General features: G+C 40.8%; 1 protein-coding gene across 1 annotated transcript in view; it reads right to left on the minus strand.

Annotated features, from left to right (window-relative positions):
• Positions 1-733: 733 nt before the first annotated feature.
• GAREM2 (GRB2 associated regulator of MAPK1 subtype 2) overlaps positions 734-16,340 on the minus strand; it is a 31,544-nt gene continuing 15,937 nt past the window's right edge. The window contains exons 3-6 of the mRNA XM_007422352.3: positions 12,740-12,870; positions 9,658-10,878; positions 4,295-4,458; positions 734-3,009 (exon numbers count right to left, since the gene is read on the minus strand). Coding sequence (XP_007422414.2) covers positions 2,109-3,009; positions 4,295-4,458; positions 9,658-10,878; positions 12,740-12,870 — 2,417 coding nt within the window. The 3' untranslated portion in view covers positions 734-2,108. The remainder of the gene's footprint in view (positions 3,010-4,294; positions 4,459-9,657; positions 10,879-12,739; positions 12,871-16,340) is intronic.

The raw sequence follows: 16,340 nt of genomic DNA on the forward strand, positions 1-16,340 counted from the left end.
TCCTAACTTACATAAAAACAATCTAGGTTGGGGGTGAGGAGGCCATTCCTTGCGCATGATACAGCATCACTGAAGAAAGTTAAAAAAAGATTGGGGGAGGGATTGCTAAGAGCTCCAAAACTATGTATCCAAAGTAGGACAATTGGCATTACAATCCAGAAGTAATTCCGTGTATGGAAATAAACATTTACTTAGTCAAAATACTGAAACAGATGAAGGCATCTTTCTGCACCCAGATGCTTTTCATAGAACAAATAAATCATAGCCTTCAAGGGATGGTGATTCAGCAGACTTTGGCTTATTTTGTATGTTGCTGGTGGGGAGGATTAAAAACGAAGGCTGTCTTTCGGTGCCAGTTGCTGGGGAACGTATGTAGGAGATAGTGTGTTACCTTACTTGAAAGCTTCCTTGAGGCACCTCCTTGTGTGAAAACGGACACTTAGAGAAGCCCTTAATCTGATGCAGCATGATTGCTTTGACATGTTCTCTTCCCATTTTTATTGAAACTAGCTGATACTCTAGTGCAGTATTTCTCAGTCTCACCCACTTTAAGAAGTGTGGACTTCAACTCCCAGAATTCCCCAGCCAGCCATGTTGGCTGGAGAATTCTGGGAGTTGAAGTCCACCCATCTTAAAGTTGCCAAGGTTGAGAAACACCGCTCTAGTTGATATTCTATAACAGATACTCAGCTTCTTTCTGAACAACACATTCTAGGCACAAATTTATTTTTAAATAAATGTTTATTTGATTATTGCAGTACTAAAAGTAGAAACAAATAGTTTGAAGTCCTCTAGGCTTGAATCAGCCCCATTCTCCGCTAAAAACAATTGTGAAAGTAAGTTGGAGTAGGAACAAATTACTTGAAACTGTCAGTGGGTGCTATAGAATTTCTGCATAGGCAAAAGAGTAGGCTGCCCAAATATTCCTAAATTGCATGCATCCACAATTTTAGTGCAGAAACATGAAATTTAAGCAGCACACAGTTGTTAAGGTTTTAGCCCTTAGAGCAGTGCAAAGGTGCTTAAGAAGTTCAAGTGCTTAGGAAGGTGGCCTTATGCAGTTTCAGTGCTTTGTGTAAAAACAGCAGAATCATCAAGCTTTTACTACACTGGAGCCCTTCGAATTGCAGGTGGGTGGGCACCACTGTCAGTGTGCACACTGATCTCGCACAATTAGCACTTCTAGACTACCCTAAGCCCTTCTTTTAAGCCCATTTATTTTCTACATGCAGGATGCTTTCCCCATAGGGGAGCACTGAAATTAGCCTGCACGTGGAAGCAGGTCTCTAAGCAAAGCTGTAAAATATAAATTGACACTTTACACTGACATTTTAATCTAGACCTCAGATTAAGGATCAGGGTTTCTAGGGCAGAGATTGCCAGGTGAGATTTATCTGAACATCTTTCGGCTATAAAATACAGTATTGCCTCCATTTCATTCCAAAGATTTAAGTACAAAACCTTATGAAGGCAGTTGGGGAAAAGTCTGCAGATATGCTCCCTCTATTTTTTGCATACCATAGGTCACAAGGCTCCTACTCAAATTGATCACCCCCAAACAATCAGAAGGGTGCATACTTATTACCTGTCCCTTTCTTTAAAAAAATTCAAAACTAATGCTATGTGAAACAAACAGAAGATGAACAGGAATCTTATCACGGTAGAATAGGCAGCTTAGCTCTGGTGATTCTGGGGCTTGGTCGGAAAAGGAGCATGTAACCCTCTTTCTGTGCCTTGGCTATACTGCTTTCCTTCTCTTCCACACTATCAACACAAGAATCATGTAAGGCAATAAATCTCCTTGCTAATCTTGGCACAAAGACAATAGTAACCTGCCATAACGCACCACTCATGTTGAAGCTTCTGGCCTGTTCTGAGTTCTACTTTGCCCATTTCTGTAAAGGGAAATTTGCAAGCTCCTGCCAATTCCTTGTGTTGGTTTGTAGTTAAAACTGACAATCACAATCCTACGTTGCTCTTGGGTTCATGTCCCCCTGCTACCATTTTTCAGGTATAGAAATATGCTTTGGCCTCTTTCCTAGTTTTATATTTAAGGGACAGCCTGAACCTAACCCTTGCAACCCACAAAGAAAGCTTCCCTTGCCAATCTAGATCTTGGGCCTCCAGCCCTTGATGAACTGCATTATTTTTTTGACTTGAAGTTTGGTGAGATGAAAGTCCTCAGATAAGATCTCCTCAGTGAGTTGTACAAAGATGCTACCATCAATGCGTTCCCGGGCAAAGAAGCTGACCACATCCTCAGAGAGGCCAATGAAACGCAGGCACCTAGACACCTCCTCAAGTGATAGCGCTGATAAGTCACCAGGGGGCTGCCAGGGTGAACCATCCCCATTGAGACGGGCAGGAGGTGCCTCAATTACCCCCTGAGCCAGATAAAGGTGGGTGATGCCCCCTTCAGTGCCATGAACAATGGTGGATGACAAAGGGGCTACTGACGTCCGAATGACAATGTTTTCAGCCGTGTCAAAGGGTTTTGATGAGCGAGGTGGTGGTGCAGGGCTATAGTGCAACTCCCCCTCTGGGGAGGAAGTGCCCTCAAAGGGGTCAAAAGTATCTGTGGAAGAGGCAGTTGTCTTCTGCCAATCAAGAGAGTCCAACCAATCTGAGGAGCCACAGGAAGTTGGACTGGAAGAATATGCTGCATTGGAAAAGGGGTTGAGAGCCCCAAAGGGAGCAAAGCGTTTTTGTGGAGGGGGAGGTTTCAGGCGAGGGCAGCTGTGGTAGCTCTTGATGGCAGTGGCATCACTGCTCCCCAGCAGTGGAGTGGATCTCCCAGTGGCCACACCTGAGCCCAGGTCATTATATGGCCAAGGATCAGACCAGGAAGACACTTGAGCGGGTGGGGGCTGAGATGGCAGCTGTGTTTGAGGGCTGGCCAGTTGTCGGCTAGAGGACTCCCCAACTTTGCAGTCGCTCCATGTGCAGGGATAGCAGTACAAGGAGTAGGAGTCTGGGGATGGGGAGCAGCTACCACTTCGTGGTCTTGACCTGGCGGGCAAAGAAAACAAAACATTCAGTATCAAGTGAAAAGGGATTTAGATCTCCTTGAACACAAGTCTGGAGCAGATGAGTGCCTTTAAAACCACAGAGGACAAATCCAGCAACATCCAAACACGCTGTGCACCCCACCCCCAGAGTTTTGACAATGCATTTTTCCAACTTCCTTAATTTGAAAAATCTTGTGCTCACTGCTCCAAAGTCATCCTTGCCTGACAACAAGGGAAGCGAAGAGAAATTTCATGTCACGCTCAACATGCAATTTCCATAAATAGACCTAAACATACACAAATCTCTTGAACATGAGAAATTGCCATAATTCATCCAATGTTGCTTGTTCTTAAAAAAGGCAGATGTTGAAACCCAAGACATCATCACTTTCACTCAACTTCCCCCAAACATTCTAACTCTGGAAGTTTCTTTCCAATTAAGTATATTGCCAGGTAAAATATAAATGCCAAGAGCCAATACAAAAATCAACTGTACTGCCCCTTTTCACTTTTTTCTGAGACCCACAGAAAGTTCAAAGTGCCACAGCCATGGGAATGAAAGCTCAGCTTTTTTTTACAAGCATTTTTGGAGGATCCAAACATATAGTCCAAAACTAGAGGGAGGCATGGCTTTATCAAAGCCATGCCTTTCTCCCACAATAAGATTTTTTGTTTTATGTGCCTGATACTGTTATTTTTGATTATGCTTTCCACAATTTGCCTAGAAATTAGGACATTTACTTAGAAAGAAAAGAACCAGCAAGCAGCCACATTTGGATTAGTTTAAAAGAAAAGTGTTTACATTGTGTCATTAACTCAGGATTAAAGATCTCATTTATTTTTTCCTGGGTAAATATGGAAATGTGCTTTTTCTTTCTCTTTCTTTTTTGCATAAAACTTTTAATAGCTAGCTTAATTTTCTAGGATCTAGGCAGGAAGACACTGCCTCCTTTTTGCCACCTGAGAGTGCCTCAGATAAAGATCAACCAATAAGAAAAGATCTACCCATATGGTATTTCCTTGCACCAGTTCTTGCTGTTGCCCTCAGCATGCTTGCACATCCCCTAAACTAGCAGTAGTAAGTGCACAGCTGACCCAGGCAGCCAATTCAATGATAAGAAGGAAGATAGTTCAAGGCCTCTGGATACCAGTCCAGGAGTCTGTACTGTGCCCTTAAGCATATACAGTACTCCTCTCCCTATTCTTATCTTCCCAACTGAGTTCCTACTAGGAAGGCTGTATCTTGCAAATCCCTCTCTAGAACCTATCCCAGTTCCATCACTCACATGTCATGAAGTCCAGATGAGTAGTATGAGAGGCTGGCGCTGGGTGACACAGCTGTTTGGAGCTTGGGGAAGCGCACAGGCATTGGAGGGCTGGAGGTGGCTGATGTGTGGGCACCACGTGGTGGCACCGGGGGGGCAACAAGGAGGCGACATTCCTCTCTCACCTACAAAAAGATTGAGGGAAAAGATTGTTATTTGCTGGGGTGATACAGTACAATCCAATATATTTTCTGAAGTAGACTGATCAAACATGCCCATACAGACCGAAAGAGGAATTTTCAAAGTCTTCAAGCAGAGCTGTAGAACACTTTAGAAACTGAATGTTCCCAAACCTGGTTTTTCCAAGATTACTTGAAAAGATAGAGGTGATTCACCTTCCTGCCAATTATCCCCTATTTTTTTTTCTCCAGTTGGATTTACTTTTGATCTTAACAAAGTAGAATGGAATGAAAATTACAGGATGGAATTTAACCAAGACATATGAAGTTATATACTTAGGAAAAAACTGAAAAAACGGAGAAAGCAGACTTTGGAAGGTCAGAAGGCTGAATTGTGGCCCTTGACCACCATGCCACGTTAGGTCAACATGGAGAATGGCACTGCTGTGTCAAAACTGATGTCTGCATTGGCCTTAAGTTCCAACCTGTAATGCTTAAGAAATGCTACCAGATCAGACTATGTGTATGTCCTACAGAGAGGAAGATTTTTTTAAAAAATAAAGGTTGTTAAAGGAGAAAATGCCCATGTAGAATGTCCGGAAATAGATCTTGGTGTAGAGGGGTTGGTGAGTGATAATGTAATATAACAGTTACCTTAATTAAGCATGCAAAATGCTGAGAAGAAACTGGATAAGCAATCATGGTGAGGATTAAATCATCAAGTGCAATTAAAATACAATAATCAATTACCCAGAGAGATGGCAGCTCCTCTTCACTGGTTGTGTTGAAGCAGAAGCTATACAACCATTTGTTAAGGATATTTTAATTTATATATCTGCACTGAGTAATAGGTTGGATTCAGTGGTCTAAATTACATTTTCTAAGGCTCTGTACATCCAGGGAATGGTGTGATTATTTCAGATATAAGGAAGGGAAGCAAAAAACATAGGGAGAACAAAAGATTCATTAAAATGGAAGTCAGAAATTACACATTACAGAAATGGGAGGTCAAGCTATAAAATCATATTTTCAGTATAAAATTATGAGGTATTAGGGACTTTCCCAAAGAGCACACAGTTTTACAACAGTCAGTCAGTTTTTACACTGACAACCATCAAAGAGCCACTTTGAAGGTAAGTAAACGAAGGTCCATCGTTGCAAGTGGTGAGAAAGGCTCGGACATCAACTTTGAAAATACTATTAGAAGACTTCACTGTGGGGCTGGAGTTTCAATGGTGAGCAGAATTTGCAAGTCCTTTAAATAAAATCTTTTGCTACAGGTAAGTAGCAACCATCTATTATTCCGAGCATGGCAGAAACTACTGCCAAACAAGTCCATTAAAAAAAAAAGATTAAAAACTCTGAGATTTTAGAGATGACAGCATTTGCAGAAAATGAACTGAAGTGTACAAGTGGATAAGTCAGAATCTAAACAAGAGAAGCTCAGCTACTTCCTGGCACAGGAAAGTCAAATGGATGATCTCTGTACCATGTCCATTACCTCCTTCAAGAATTCTCAGGCTAGAAATGCAATACTAACAGTCACAGGACTGAAAGATGCTATATCTTCTTGTTATTCAAATAGTAAATCTCACCTCTGCAGGAATTAAAGAAAAGATTATTTAGATAAAAATTAACAGAGCTGGAAATCAAGGCTGGCTTCACATCACTAACTTACCAGGAATCATTTTGCTGTGGTGAAAGGCATCCTGTGAACAACTTCAATAATCACCAGACTCAGGAGTACTGTAGCAGTTTGTCCCAATAGTGGAGGAACAAATCACTCAAAAGAAAACAGATCATAACTTGCTCTGCTGCAGAAAGGTCACCATTGCATATATGGCTGCTGAAGCAAACAAGTCCCAAAATTGCAAGGCTAAGAAAAGAAAGGATCAGAATCCACCATATTTGTTTATATAATGGACAGTAGTGGTATTGTTGAATGAGATCTGTACAATAGGTAAGCAAAAGCTCTGTGAGCCTTGAAAACTGCAAAAAGCATCAGACGGTTCATATAGTAAGATCTCTCAGCTGATATCCAGCTGATAGCTTTGAACAATCTATATTGTGAATCCCACCTGTCTTCAGAGGCATCAGTAGTGATGGTTTAAGGTAGAAATGGCAGAGAGAATTTCCACCAGAGAGAATGTCATGCTCTGAGAGTCTGTCCAGAACTAAAGACAGTGAAGAGCCAGTTATGGATGGGACTCATCTGTAGTCCAACAAATACAATCAATGAGGCTGAGCACTTATGGGTGGAGTTTGGAGCTGTTAAGATCAGAAGCCATAGCTAGGACCAATGCTATATAGGAAGACTTGAGAGAGGTCCAGGGAAGATTTGTCTTTGTTGGCCATCAGTCTAGGATGCTGTATTGTGTATCCCATGACTAAGAACCTCTAGTCTATCGTGGTAAACTCCCACGCTAAGGATGAGAAAGACAAGAGACAAAAGAAAGTTCACCATGGTATTGAGTTAATCAAAGATGAACTTGGACCACAAAAAGAAAAAAAAAAGCAGGGTATTAATAATACAGGTTTTATTATTTACATTTATCTGGCTGTCCATTCAATTCACGACTCTATGTCAAGTTCTTTTCTATGTGTTAATGGTACTGTCCACATGTATACTGCATCTCATCCATTGATAGAGACGGATAGTCCAGTAACTCAAGAGACAGTGGCTCCCCTGTACTGGCATGGTCATAGACAGTTGGACCACCATCAGCAAATAGAGAAAAAACAACACTCTAATCAAGCAACCATCAAGAAGGAAGCTATACCACCATTAAGATTGGCAGGGCAAGCTACTATATACAAAAAGTCAGAAAACCCCACTCTCCCTTACACTGATGATGTTACCTAGCCTGATAATGAAACGAGAGAACAACCAAGCTCAGAGAGTTCTGTATTTCTCCAACACTACCTCTAGGACCAGCAATGTCATTAAAGACCAGCAACCAACAGATTGTACACCAAGTATACTCTCAATATATATCTCTTTGGCTCAGAGATACAGGTCCTCATATTCTGTTCTAAGAGGGACAGAATATGGAGGATAAGGTAGAGTTTTTCAATGTCTTTTCCAAACACACTTCAGCACACAGAGCAAAATAATTAAGATTTTAGTTAACTCAATGAGTTAACTCATATTATTTAACTCAATATGAACAAAACTGCCTTATATTAAATGGAGAAGGGTTGGACCAAATGGGCATTTTAAGCCAAAGTTGCACATTATTAAAAAAAACAACAGCAACACTGAACTGCCATTGAACAAGGAAGTTCCGTGACAAGTTCTATCTTCCTACTTTAACATTAGTTCAGTTTGCAATACTCACTCTGATGTGCATTTTTCCAACCCAGAAAGGACTAATGATATGAAAAGAAATTTCATTTCCAAATATTCTAGGAAGAACTAATTATTCCTGAGGAACAAGCAACTGACATGACTTTTTCATTTTTAATAGCAACCAACCAATTTCTTTGAAAGTGTAGATACGCCAAAATATTCATATAAATATATAAATTTTCACGCATTTTATAAACTCATTCTAAAAATACACATACTTATGTATCCAAAATATCACCATCTGTATACAATAATAAGGTATAAGCAGGCATGGGGAAAACCCTAAGAATTGAAGAATTTTGAAAGAGGGAAAAATTAATTAAAGCCAAACCAATACTGAAGACTAAATACATTCAATAGCTATGGAATGCTGATTCATTACTAGAGAAGATAGTTGATAAATATGGGGTGAGTCAATGAAATGAAGTGTCCTAGAAAATGGCAGAGCTGGAAAAATACATTGTATACTAGAACATTTTATAGCAGATCCTATTTGTTATTCCTTTATTACAGAATCATCAACATTAACCCAAATGTCTTGCAAGGAAATTTGGACAGCACAAGTTCCATTGTGATTCTCAGTGCCTCTATACAATTTTCATAGACAATACATATGGGCAGCATTAAAGACTTAGGAAATTCAGGTTTCCCAGCAAATAATCAATTTGGGTGAGAGACCAGAAAAAGATCACATCCAGTGGCATTGCCATTGGTTTTCCTTATCTTTATAGTCACTTATTTTTTTGAAATCACTACCATTCCATTCCAATGGAAATCCATTATAATATATTGAGAAATCACCAGCTTCAAAGGCAATGCCTAATATATTGCATTGGCTCATTCCTTAGAAGCTGATTGGGCCAAAATCACTTGAGGTTATTCCTTCTGCTTTCTAGAAACCCTTTGAAAAATAATTACTGTTGTATTTTGAAAAAAACAAAAATGGTCAAAATTCCTACTTCTGTCCCACACTGGATTTCTGCTTATTCCTGGAGAATCCTATGTTCTATCCATCTGAAGTTACAGCTGTGCTTGCAGAATAGCAATTAATTTTCAGGATTGACTTGTAATAATATGTAAAGTGGTTAAGGAGGTGGACTAGGACCAAGGAGACACAAGCATAAGTCCACCATCCGCCATGAAAGTTCATTGGGTGACTTTGGGACAGGCATACACTCTCAGTTCAGCCTATGTGACAGGATGGTTCTTGTGTGGGGGGAAAAAACTAGAAAAGAGAATACTAGGTTTGCCACTTTGAGCTCCTGAAGAAAGCTGAGTTATAGATCTAACAAATAACTTAGTTAATTTTACAGTTAAACGATGTGCAGTGTGAAGAAATACTGTTCTGTCCTGAATTTTCCACTGTTCAGCTGTACTAAATGACCTCAGGGTTATGGCAGAGTGGGAAAAACTTCTCCCAGTCTTCACTTTTCACAACATCTGGATGCCTTATTTGACCTTTCTCTACATTAAAATGCACTTACTACTGTAATTTTTCTTTATAGAGGAAGTGCTCAAACTTTTTAATGTGCACAATGACAAAAACTGTTCACAATATTCCAAATGTGGTTACACCTCAAATTTTTATAAAGAAATAATTTTGTTTTCAGTTCATTTTCTAATAATCCTCAGTATGGAAATGTTAATGTTCCTATCAAGTTATCCATCTATATCCCTACATGAAGAATTTGTCCTAATAAGCAAAATTCACTTTTAACTATACTTCCCTTCTCTGGATGACAACATCCTTTGACATTTAGTTCAAGTTACACAATAAAACACATTCATTTTTGAGTGACTTGCACTGGCTGCAGTTTCGATATTCCACCAAACCTTCTACTACACAAGTCTCTTACCGCTTCAGATTTGGGTGGCACTGGGGGAGGAGCATCTGGGTTAAGGTCCTCCTGCAGCAGGCCTCGGTGGCATGGTGAACCCAGAGGTGAGGAGACACTACCAAAAGAGATAAGATCACGCTGACCTTTGTTGGCATTCTCCAGTCCGGGAGCAGTGCTGCTGGATTCAGAATAATTCTCTGTGTTTTGATTAGTCCACAATTCTTCATATGGGAGCTCTTGAGTCCGGAATGTGGGTTCAACCCAATCAGGTGTCATGTATTCGCGCTCAGAATCCAATGTATCAGAAATAAGACCAGAGGGCTCTTGGCGGGAGGGGAGAAACAATCGCTGGGTCCTTCCTCCTTGGGCTGAGTCCTGGCAACTGCTCTCAGAGGCAGCATACAAGCAAAGCGAGAGGCGCTGGAAGGACTGGGCCAATTCATCACGGGCACAACCCTGCAGACAGAGTCGTACGTGGCGGGGGCTGGCACATTCTTCTGAGAAGTCCGGCTTGGCCTCCCGCACAGCCTTGGAATATTCATTGGGATCGAAGCATTCCTGGCAGAGGGCAGCAGTTTCTCGTAACAACTTCTCCAGCTGGGGGTCTCCGCCGCCACGCCACATCCCCTCTGGCAGCAAAAAACGGGGCATATCTGTGAGCAGGAGGAAGTGAAAGGGTGCCACCTCATCCTTGCGGAGAATGCAGCATAACACCACTGTCTTGGAGATGATGCTCACCAACTTGTAACAGTGGCCCTCCCGGATGGCATGCAGGTCATAGGGGTTGCGGGGAGGCCGGCTGGGCACAATCACATTGACAGGCAGCCGCACCTTCTCAATGATACTGCGAATTGTATGCTCCCCCTCCTGCATTTGCAGCTCCAGTGGTGAGCGAGTGCTGAAGCGCCCTTTGCACTGGAAGGGCAAGCTGAGACTTTCGTTGGTCCGATGGTTCATGCAGATCAGACAAGGCATCTTGCCCTTCAACTGCTTGCTGCCACCCCCGGTGTGGCTGCTGCTGCTGCTGCTGCTGCTGCTGCTACCACTACCACCATTGCCACCACCACTACCAGGGACACCTGCTTTGCCCAACTTCCGCAGCAATGTATTGAAACGCGACTTTTCTTTCGCTGCTTTTGCACACAGAATCTCTGCCTGGCCCATAAGTGTTAATTCATCTCCTGCATGCAGTGTGAAATTGTATACTTCGCTGTCTTCACTGAACTCCCCTGATACAACCTGGAAGAAGCCGGTTGGTGAGGAAAAATGGAGAGATAAGAGGCTTAACAAGGCGAATTCTACAACAGATATGGAGGACAAGGAAAGAAGGGGCTTGAGTAAGGGGGGATTCTGTGATACAAAAGCTACTGCTTTGTTCTGCCACAATATGAGCCATGTAAGAAAAGCTAGAAGGTGGATGTCTGTGTATGGAGGAAGGAAGTACTACAGGCCATCATTTGGGGCTGGTGGGCTTCATTCCACTCAGGAAGTCTTGAGTTATGTCCATCTGATCAAAAAGGGAAAACAGAATAGGGGCCTCTTCGACGCAGAAGATTAGAAAGAAGTTTAAGGAATGGACACCTGGATGGGCAATTGAGAGAGACGCCAGATTGCATGGGTTTGGGGTGAGAGAAGTCAAATTCCAGTAAATTATCTAATTTGGGTTACTTAAAAGACATTTGTTGGTTTCCACAAAATAGATAATTGAATTGGCTTTAAGATCAAGGCTGTCACCACTTGAAAAGAAAATACCCCTGTGTATCTCTGTTCTACAGAGTACAGAAACTATTTTCCATTTCATCTGGCAAATGAAGTTCTAAGATGTTACTGTTACAGATTCAGTGCAATCCTCTATACATGTTTTCCCAAAAGAAAATCCCACTCTGTTCCATGGGAATTACCCCTATGTGTAATTAGGATTGTAGACACTTTTTGAATTTTTCTTACTGAAGTTTTCATCCTTTGCTTTTCCTGAAAACCAAGCCCTGTTTAAATTTAGAATGCATTTGATTCTACTTGTTGTTATTGTTGTGGTTTTCAGTAAAGTGCATTACATTTCCTTCCCAGAGTGTGTTTAGCTTTGTGGTAGGAAAGGTGTTTCTATTTATTCCTCAAACTCATTCACAGACTTATAGTAACCTAACTGGAAAGGCAGAGATCCAAATTGAGCTAGAAACCCCTAGGCACTGAATGAACGTACAGCTAGTCCCCAGTTTAAGAATGAGTTCCATTCCCAAAGTCTATCCTTAAGTTGAATTTCTACGTAAGCCGGAACCGTATTATTGTATAATACTATATAAGTAGTATTGTGTAATTAACTCAAACCATTGTATATTTAACTCAAATCATTGTGTATTTAACTCAAATTTTGCTATAATAGGTTCCGTTCTTATCTGTGGGTTGTCCGTAAACTGGACATTCTTAACCCGGGGACTACTCCCTGATTTTCCAAAACTTATCTCCACCCTAGGTTTAAAATGTACAGTAATTGATAAAACTAGGGAAGACACATTAATATTTCTATTCATTCTGAGCAGATCCCTAAATACATGTTAAAAAGACCATTAAGATATTCAAAAAATACAGAAGATCCTAATTGTTGGATCAGATTAAAAGAGGTCCAGCCACTTCAATATCGCATCTCTCTCCTAGAGGCTAACCAGTTGCCTCTGGAAAGCCCAAAAGCAAAGTAGCCTTCTAAACTTTGAGGCCAATTTACACTGGAAAGCAAGCTATATTCTGCTTTCAGTTCCTTATATCTCAGCTTATTTCTCAGTTTAGCAATGGTTATTGCATAAAGGAGCTGTGATCTTTCAAAAATTTTATATATCCTATTAGGTATGAAATTGTCAATTAAACTGCAAGCCACATTTAGGGTAAGGAGATTTGATTGAATCTGGGTTTACAAAGATTCTTTTAATTTGCTTTGCCATAGCTTTGTCATTAACCAAGCAGAACAAGACAACTGTCAAGAAATCAGATATCAAACCTGAACAGAGAGATTTTGACTTGAGTGGAGCAAAAACAGCACTCCCACTCCCCTCTTTCCCACCTATACTTTAGGCTGCTCACATAGCCACCATGTTAAAGTACAACTAACCTTTACACTGAAGGTGATGGCCTCCATGACGAACACGCGGTCTGGAAAGATGCTAGCCACCTCCTCCACACTGTTGAAGTACTGCACGGGCTCCCGAACATCCCTGTCCTGATCCAGCAGCTTAAATTTCCCTGCAGGATTGGAACCCAAAACATGCTAGTTTAGTTAGTAGATTAGCTTGTTGAGGAATTGTTTTCTCTGTGCAAGCCTGACAGGCTCTTGAATTAAGAGGCTGGCAGAAAATGAGAAGTGAAAACTCTGGAAGACCCACTGCCATACCTACTGGGCCTAATCACCTAGCTAATTAATATCTCTAAAAATGGCCAGCTAGAAACACTAGGGAAGCTTATAAGCAGGGGTTAATGAACATTTTTCTTCTCCAACATCTTATCATCAGAAGTATTCTTCTCCTTAATGCAGAGTCTGTTTTAAAATATTATGGCTAGCAGTCATGGGGAGATTTGTTCCCATACAGTTCTCTATTTTTATTTTTTAAAGCAGAACAATAGAAGACCATTGGAGTTGGGTGGCTAATACATTGAAATTAAATAAATAAAGATGAGCCCTGAGTGGCTGGATCTGACAAAGGATCTATTTAGATTGTGTGTTGTTTCCAAGCACGGTTAACCAGATGGCTTTAGGAAGCCCACAAATAAGCATTAAAATAATCAATAGCTCTCTCCCACTTTGCTCTCTATCAACTAGAATTAAGCAGCAGAGTGCTTCTGAACCTAGAATTCCATATAGCCACTATCACAAGGAGTGAATTATCTATTTTTCCTTCAGGAATCTAACCAACCCCATTTAGAGCCATCTTTGTTCCTGGCCACTAACAGGTCCTATTACTGTACATTCCATACACTAACTGTACTGTATCTTTGTAAAGAGGGACTTTTCTTCCTTGTCCTAAATCTATATTCCAGTCTAAATAAGAGAAGGTGAGGAAAAAATTGTATCGACGTACTCTGCACCAAACGTAATTTTATAAACCTCTATTATTTCCTCCCCGTCTCATTTGCCATATTTCTAAGCCATCATCATCATTTAAGCCTATTCAGTGCCAGGCACATTTTCCACTCAGAAAAAAAGTCCAACCTGGAAAACATCAATGTGCCAACAGTAAAATTGTATCTAAACGTACATAGAGTGCATTTCTTCTTTTTCCAAGTCATAGGCTATCACAACCTAGCATTAGGAGTAAAACTTTCCATTCATTGATCATAGTGCATTCTTGTGAAAAATGAATATTGGGGCCTGGACTTGTGGTAGTGTGAATTAAATGAGATGAAGATATGTGAGCCCTTGTAGTAGCAAGAATTTGTGCCTGGATGGAGCATTGGCCCTATGTATGAATGGGAAGGTTTCCCTTCAGACTACAAAATATCTGCAGGATGTACATGTAATTCATTAATAAAGGGAATCCTTAGTCTTGTACACCTTTTGCTGAAACTTTTGTCCTTTATCGGGGTTGCCTCCTATAATGTCTATTGTATTATACTGTGCTGCATTCCTCCTGAAGGAGCTCAGAGCTACCTTAGTTACCTTTCAGCAGCAATAGGTCCCTTGAAATACAAAGGGTATTGCTGTCCTAACTTGTGCCCAGGATTCAGTTGCCATAGTTTGCCCAGCAACTTCTCCAGCAAACAAGGAAGCCAAACAGATGGAGACACATCTAATAGAAGAAGTTAATGATGGGAGCTGCTGGTAATGATGGCAAGGGAAAGAGGGGCAGGGTGTCAGGGCTGTCCCCAGGTCTGTTATCACAGAGACAGCCGTGGGCCTCTTTCTTTTTCCCCAAGGAAAAGGCAATATGGGAACAAGCTGCAGCAATTGTGGGCTGGGTTGGGGGCATCAATGCACCAGCTGGAAGAATAACAAAGGCATGCAATAGATGGAGATGAGTAACCATGGTATCTCTGCCTCTTCACACTCTCACTATCTAAGCTACAGACATAACAGCCAAGTGGTTATAATAAGTTGGTGCTTTAATGAGGTTCAAATTCCTTGTGCATTTATATGTATATTATCTATTATTAGCCCAGAGGGAGATGACTTCTTGATGTCTTTTGTCAGAACAAACTGCTAGGATAGGATGGATATGAGTTGGAGTATTTTGCTAGAAATTACATTTAGACTAGAATGAATGTTGCCAAGTTCTTATTTAGGCTTAAAAATACAGCACACATCCACACATAATGATTTCAACTGCAGGGAAAGCATTGGCCTTTTTTAGAGTACTCTTCTGTACTATTCCAGTTGTGTGGAAGAAGAAAGAAGAGCCGTGCATGCTCAGGCCTACTCCCATTTTAGCTGTTTGAGAGGAGAAATTTGGAAGAGGGAAATCTGTTTTGTTTACTGAACATCCCTCTTATGATTTGGAACTCTGATTGCGTATGGTTCAAAATCACAAGCAGCATACAGAAGCTCCCGTTCTCAACATTTCCAAAGGATGCAGCCACAGGAGAAGAAGAATAATATCTGAATGGGGATTTTGTGAAGTTCAAGGGGATAATCCACTGAGTCTTGAAACTAAAATGGTTATGAGTTTAGCAGTTTATGATGGAGTGCATAGACATGGAAGCATCCAATTTTTACTAAGCCTATTGGATTATCTTGGTTTCATAACTCTATGAAATAAGAAACTAGGAAACAGTGTTCTTATTCAGTCTGGTGCATCTTACTGAAGCCACAACTTTTCCCCTGAAATCCACATACTGATGGATGAAATAGCATGACTCAAGGTTTTCTCAGTTCAGATCTCATAGCTACTATAAGCTTCACTGGCAGACTGATGCAATCAGCCTACCTATCCAGTAGTATCTGCAGCAAATCATGATGATGCCAAAATGATGACAAGCATCATGACATCATCACACAAATGCCACCATATTGTACTTGCATACAAGCATATAATTTGTATTATCATATATCTTTCATCATTTGCTTCTCCTTGACTCCCCTGAGGATACCCATGTACTTACCCCACCTTGCAATAATGAGGCAATACAAAGTATATCTACTGTATATCTTATAAGATACAGTTATTGAAATAATGTGTGTGAAGTATTCGAACATTTATGGATATGCTACAAGTTATTGTCTTTATTGTGTTTTCCTTCTAAAAAGCCACAGATGCACAGGCTTCACACATCTTTATTTCATGCCACTTGGGATGATGTTGGAAGGTTATATTTAAGCCACTGTGTTCATGCTCTTGCTCTTTACAAGAACCCAGCCTCCGTTTGTCCTCTCTAGATAGTTTGCTCACTATCGAAAGACCCTCACTGTTAGGAAATGTTTCCAAATATTCAACTGTAGTCTGCCATCCTGTAATTTAAATCCATTACTACATGTCCCATCTTCTGAGATGATAAACAGGTCTTGGCCTTTTTCTGATGGCACTCTTTTCAGGCACTCAGAAAGTGCTTAATTCCCATACTTAATCTGAAATATCCCCATCCTCTTCCCCTCATCCCCCAATTTACAATCTTCAGTTATCTGGGAATCTCAATTTCACTCATCAGCATACAGTAAATGATTGCAGAGGACATTTTGTCAGTGCAGTTTAAACATTCTGCCTTCAAATACAATAGAAACATGT

Source organism: Python bivittatus, unplaced genomic scaffold (assembly GCF_059951505.1).
Source record: "Python bivittatus isolate LINGU-HERP-01145 unplaced genomic scaffold, Pbiv_v1 ctg000690_np1212, whole genome shotgun sequence".
In the NCBI taxonomy this organism is placed as follows: domain Eukaryota; kingdom Metazoa; phylum Chordata; class Lepidosauria; order Squamata; family Pythonidae; genus Python; species Python bivittatus.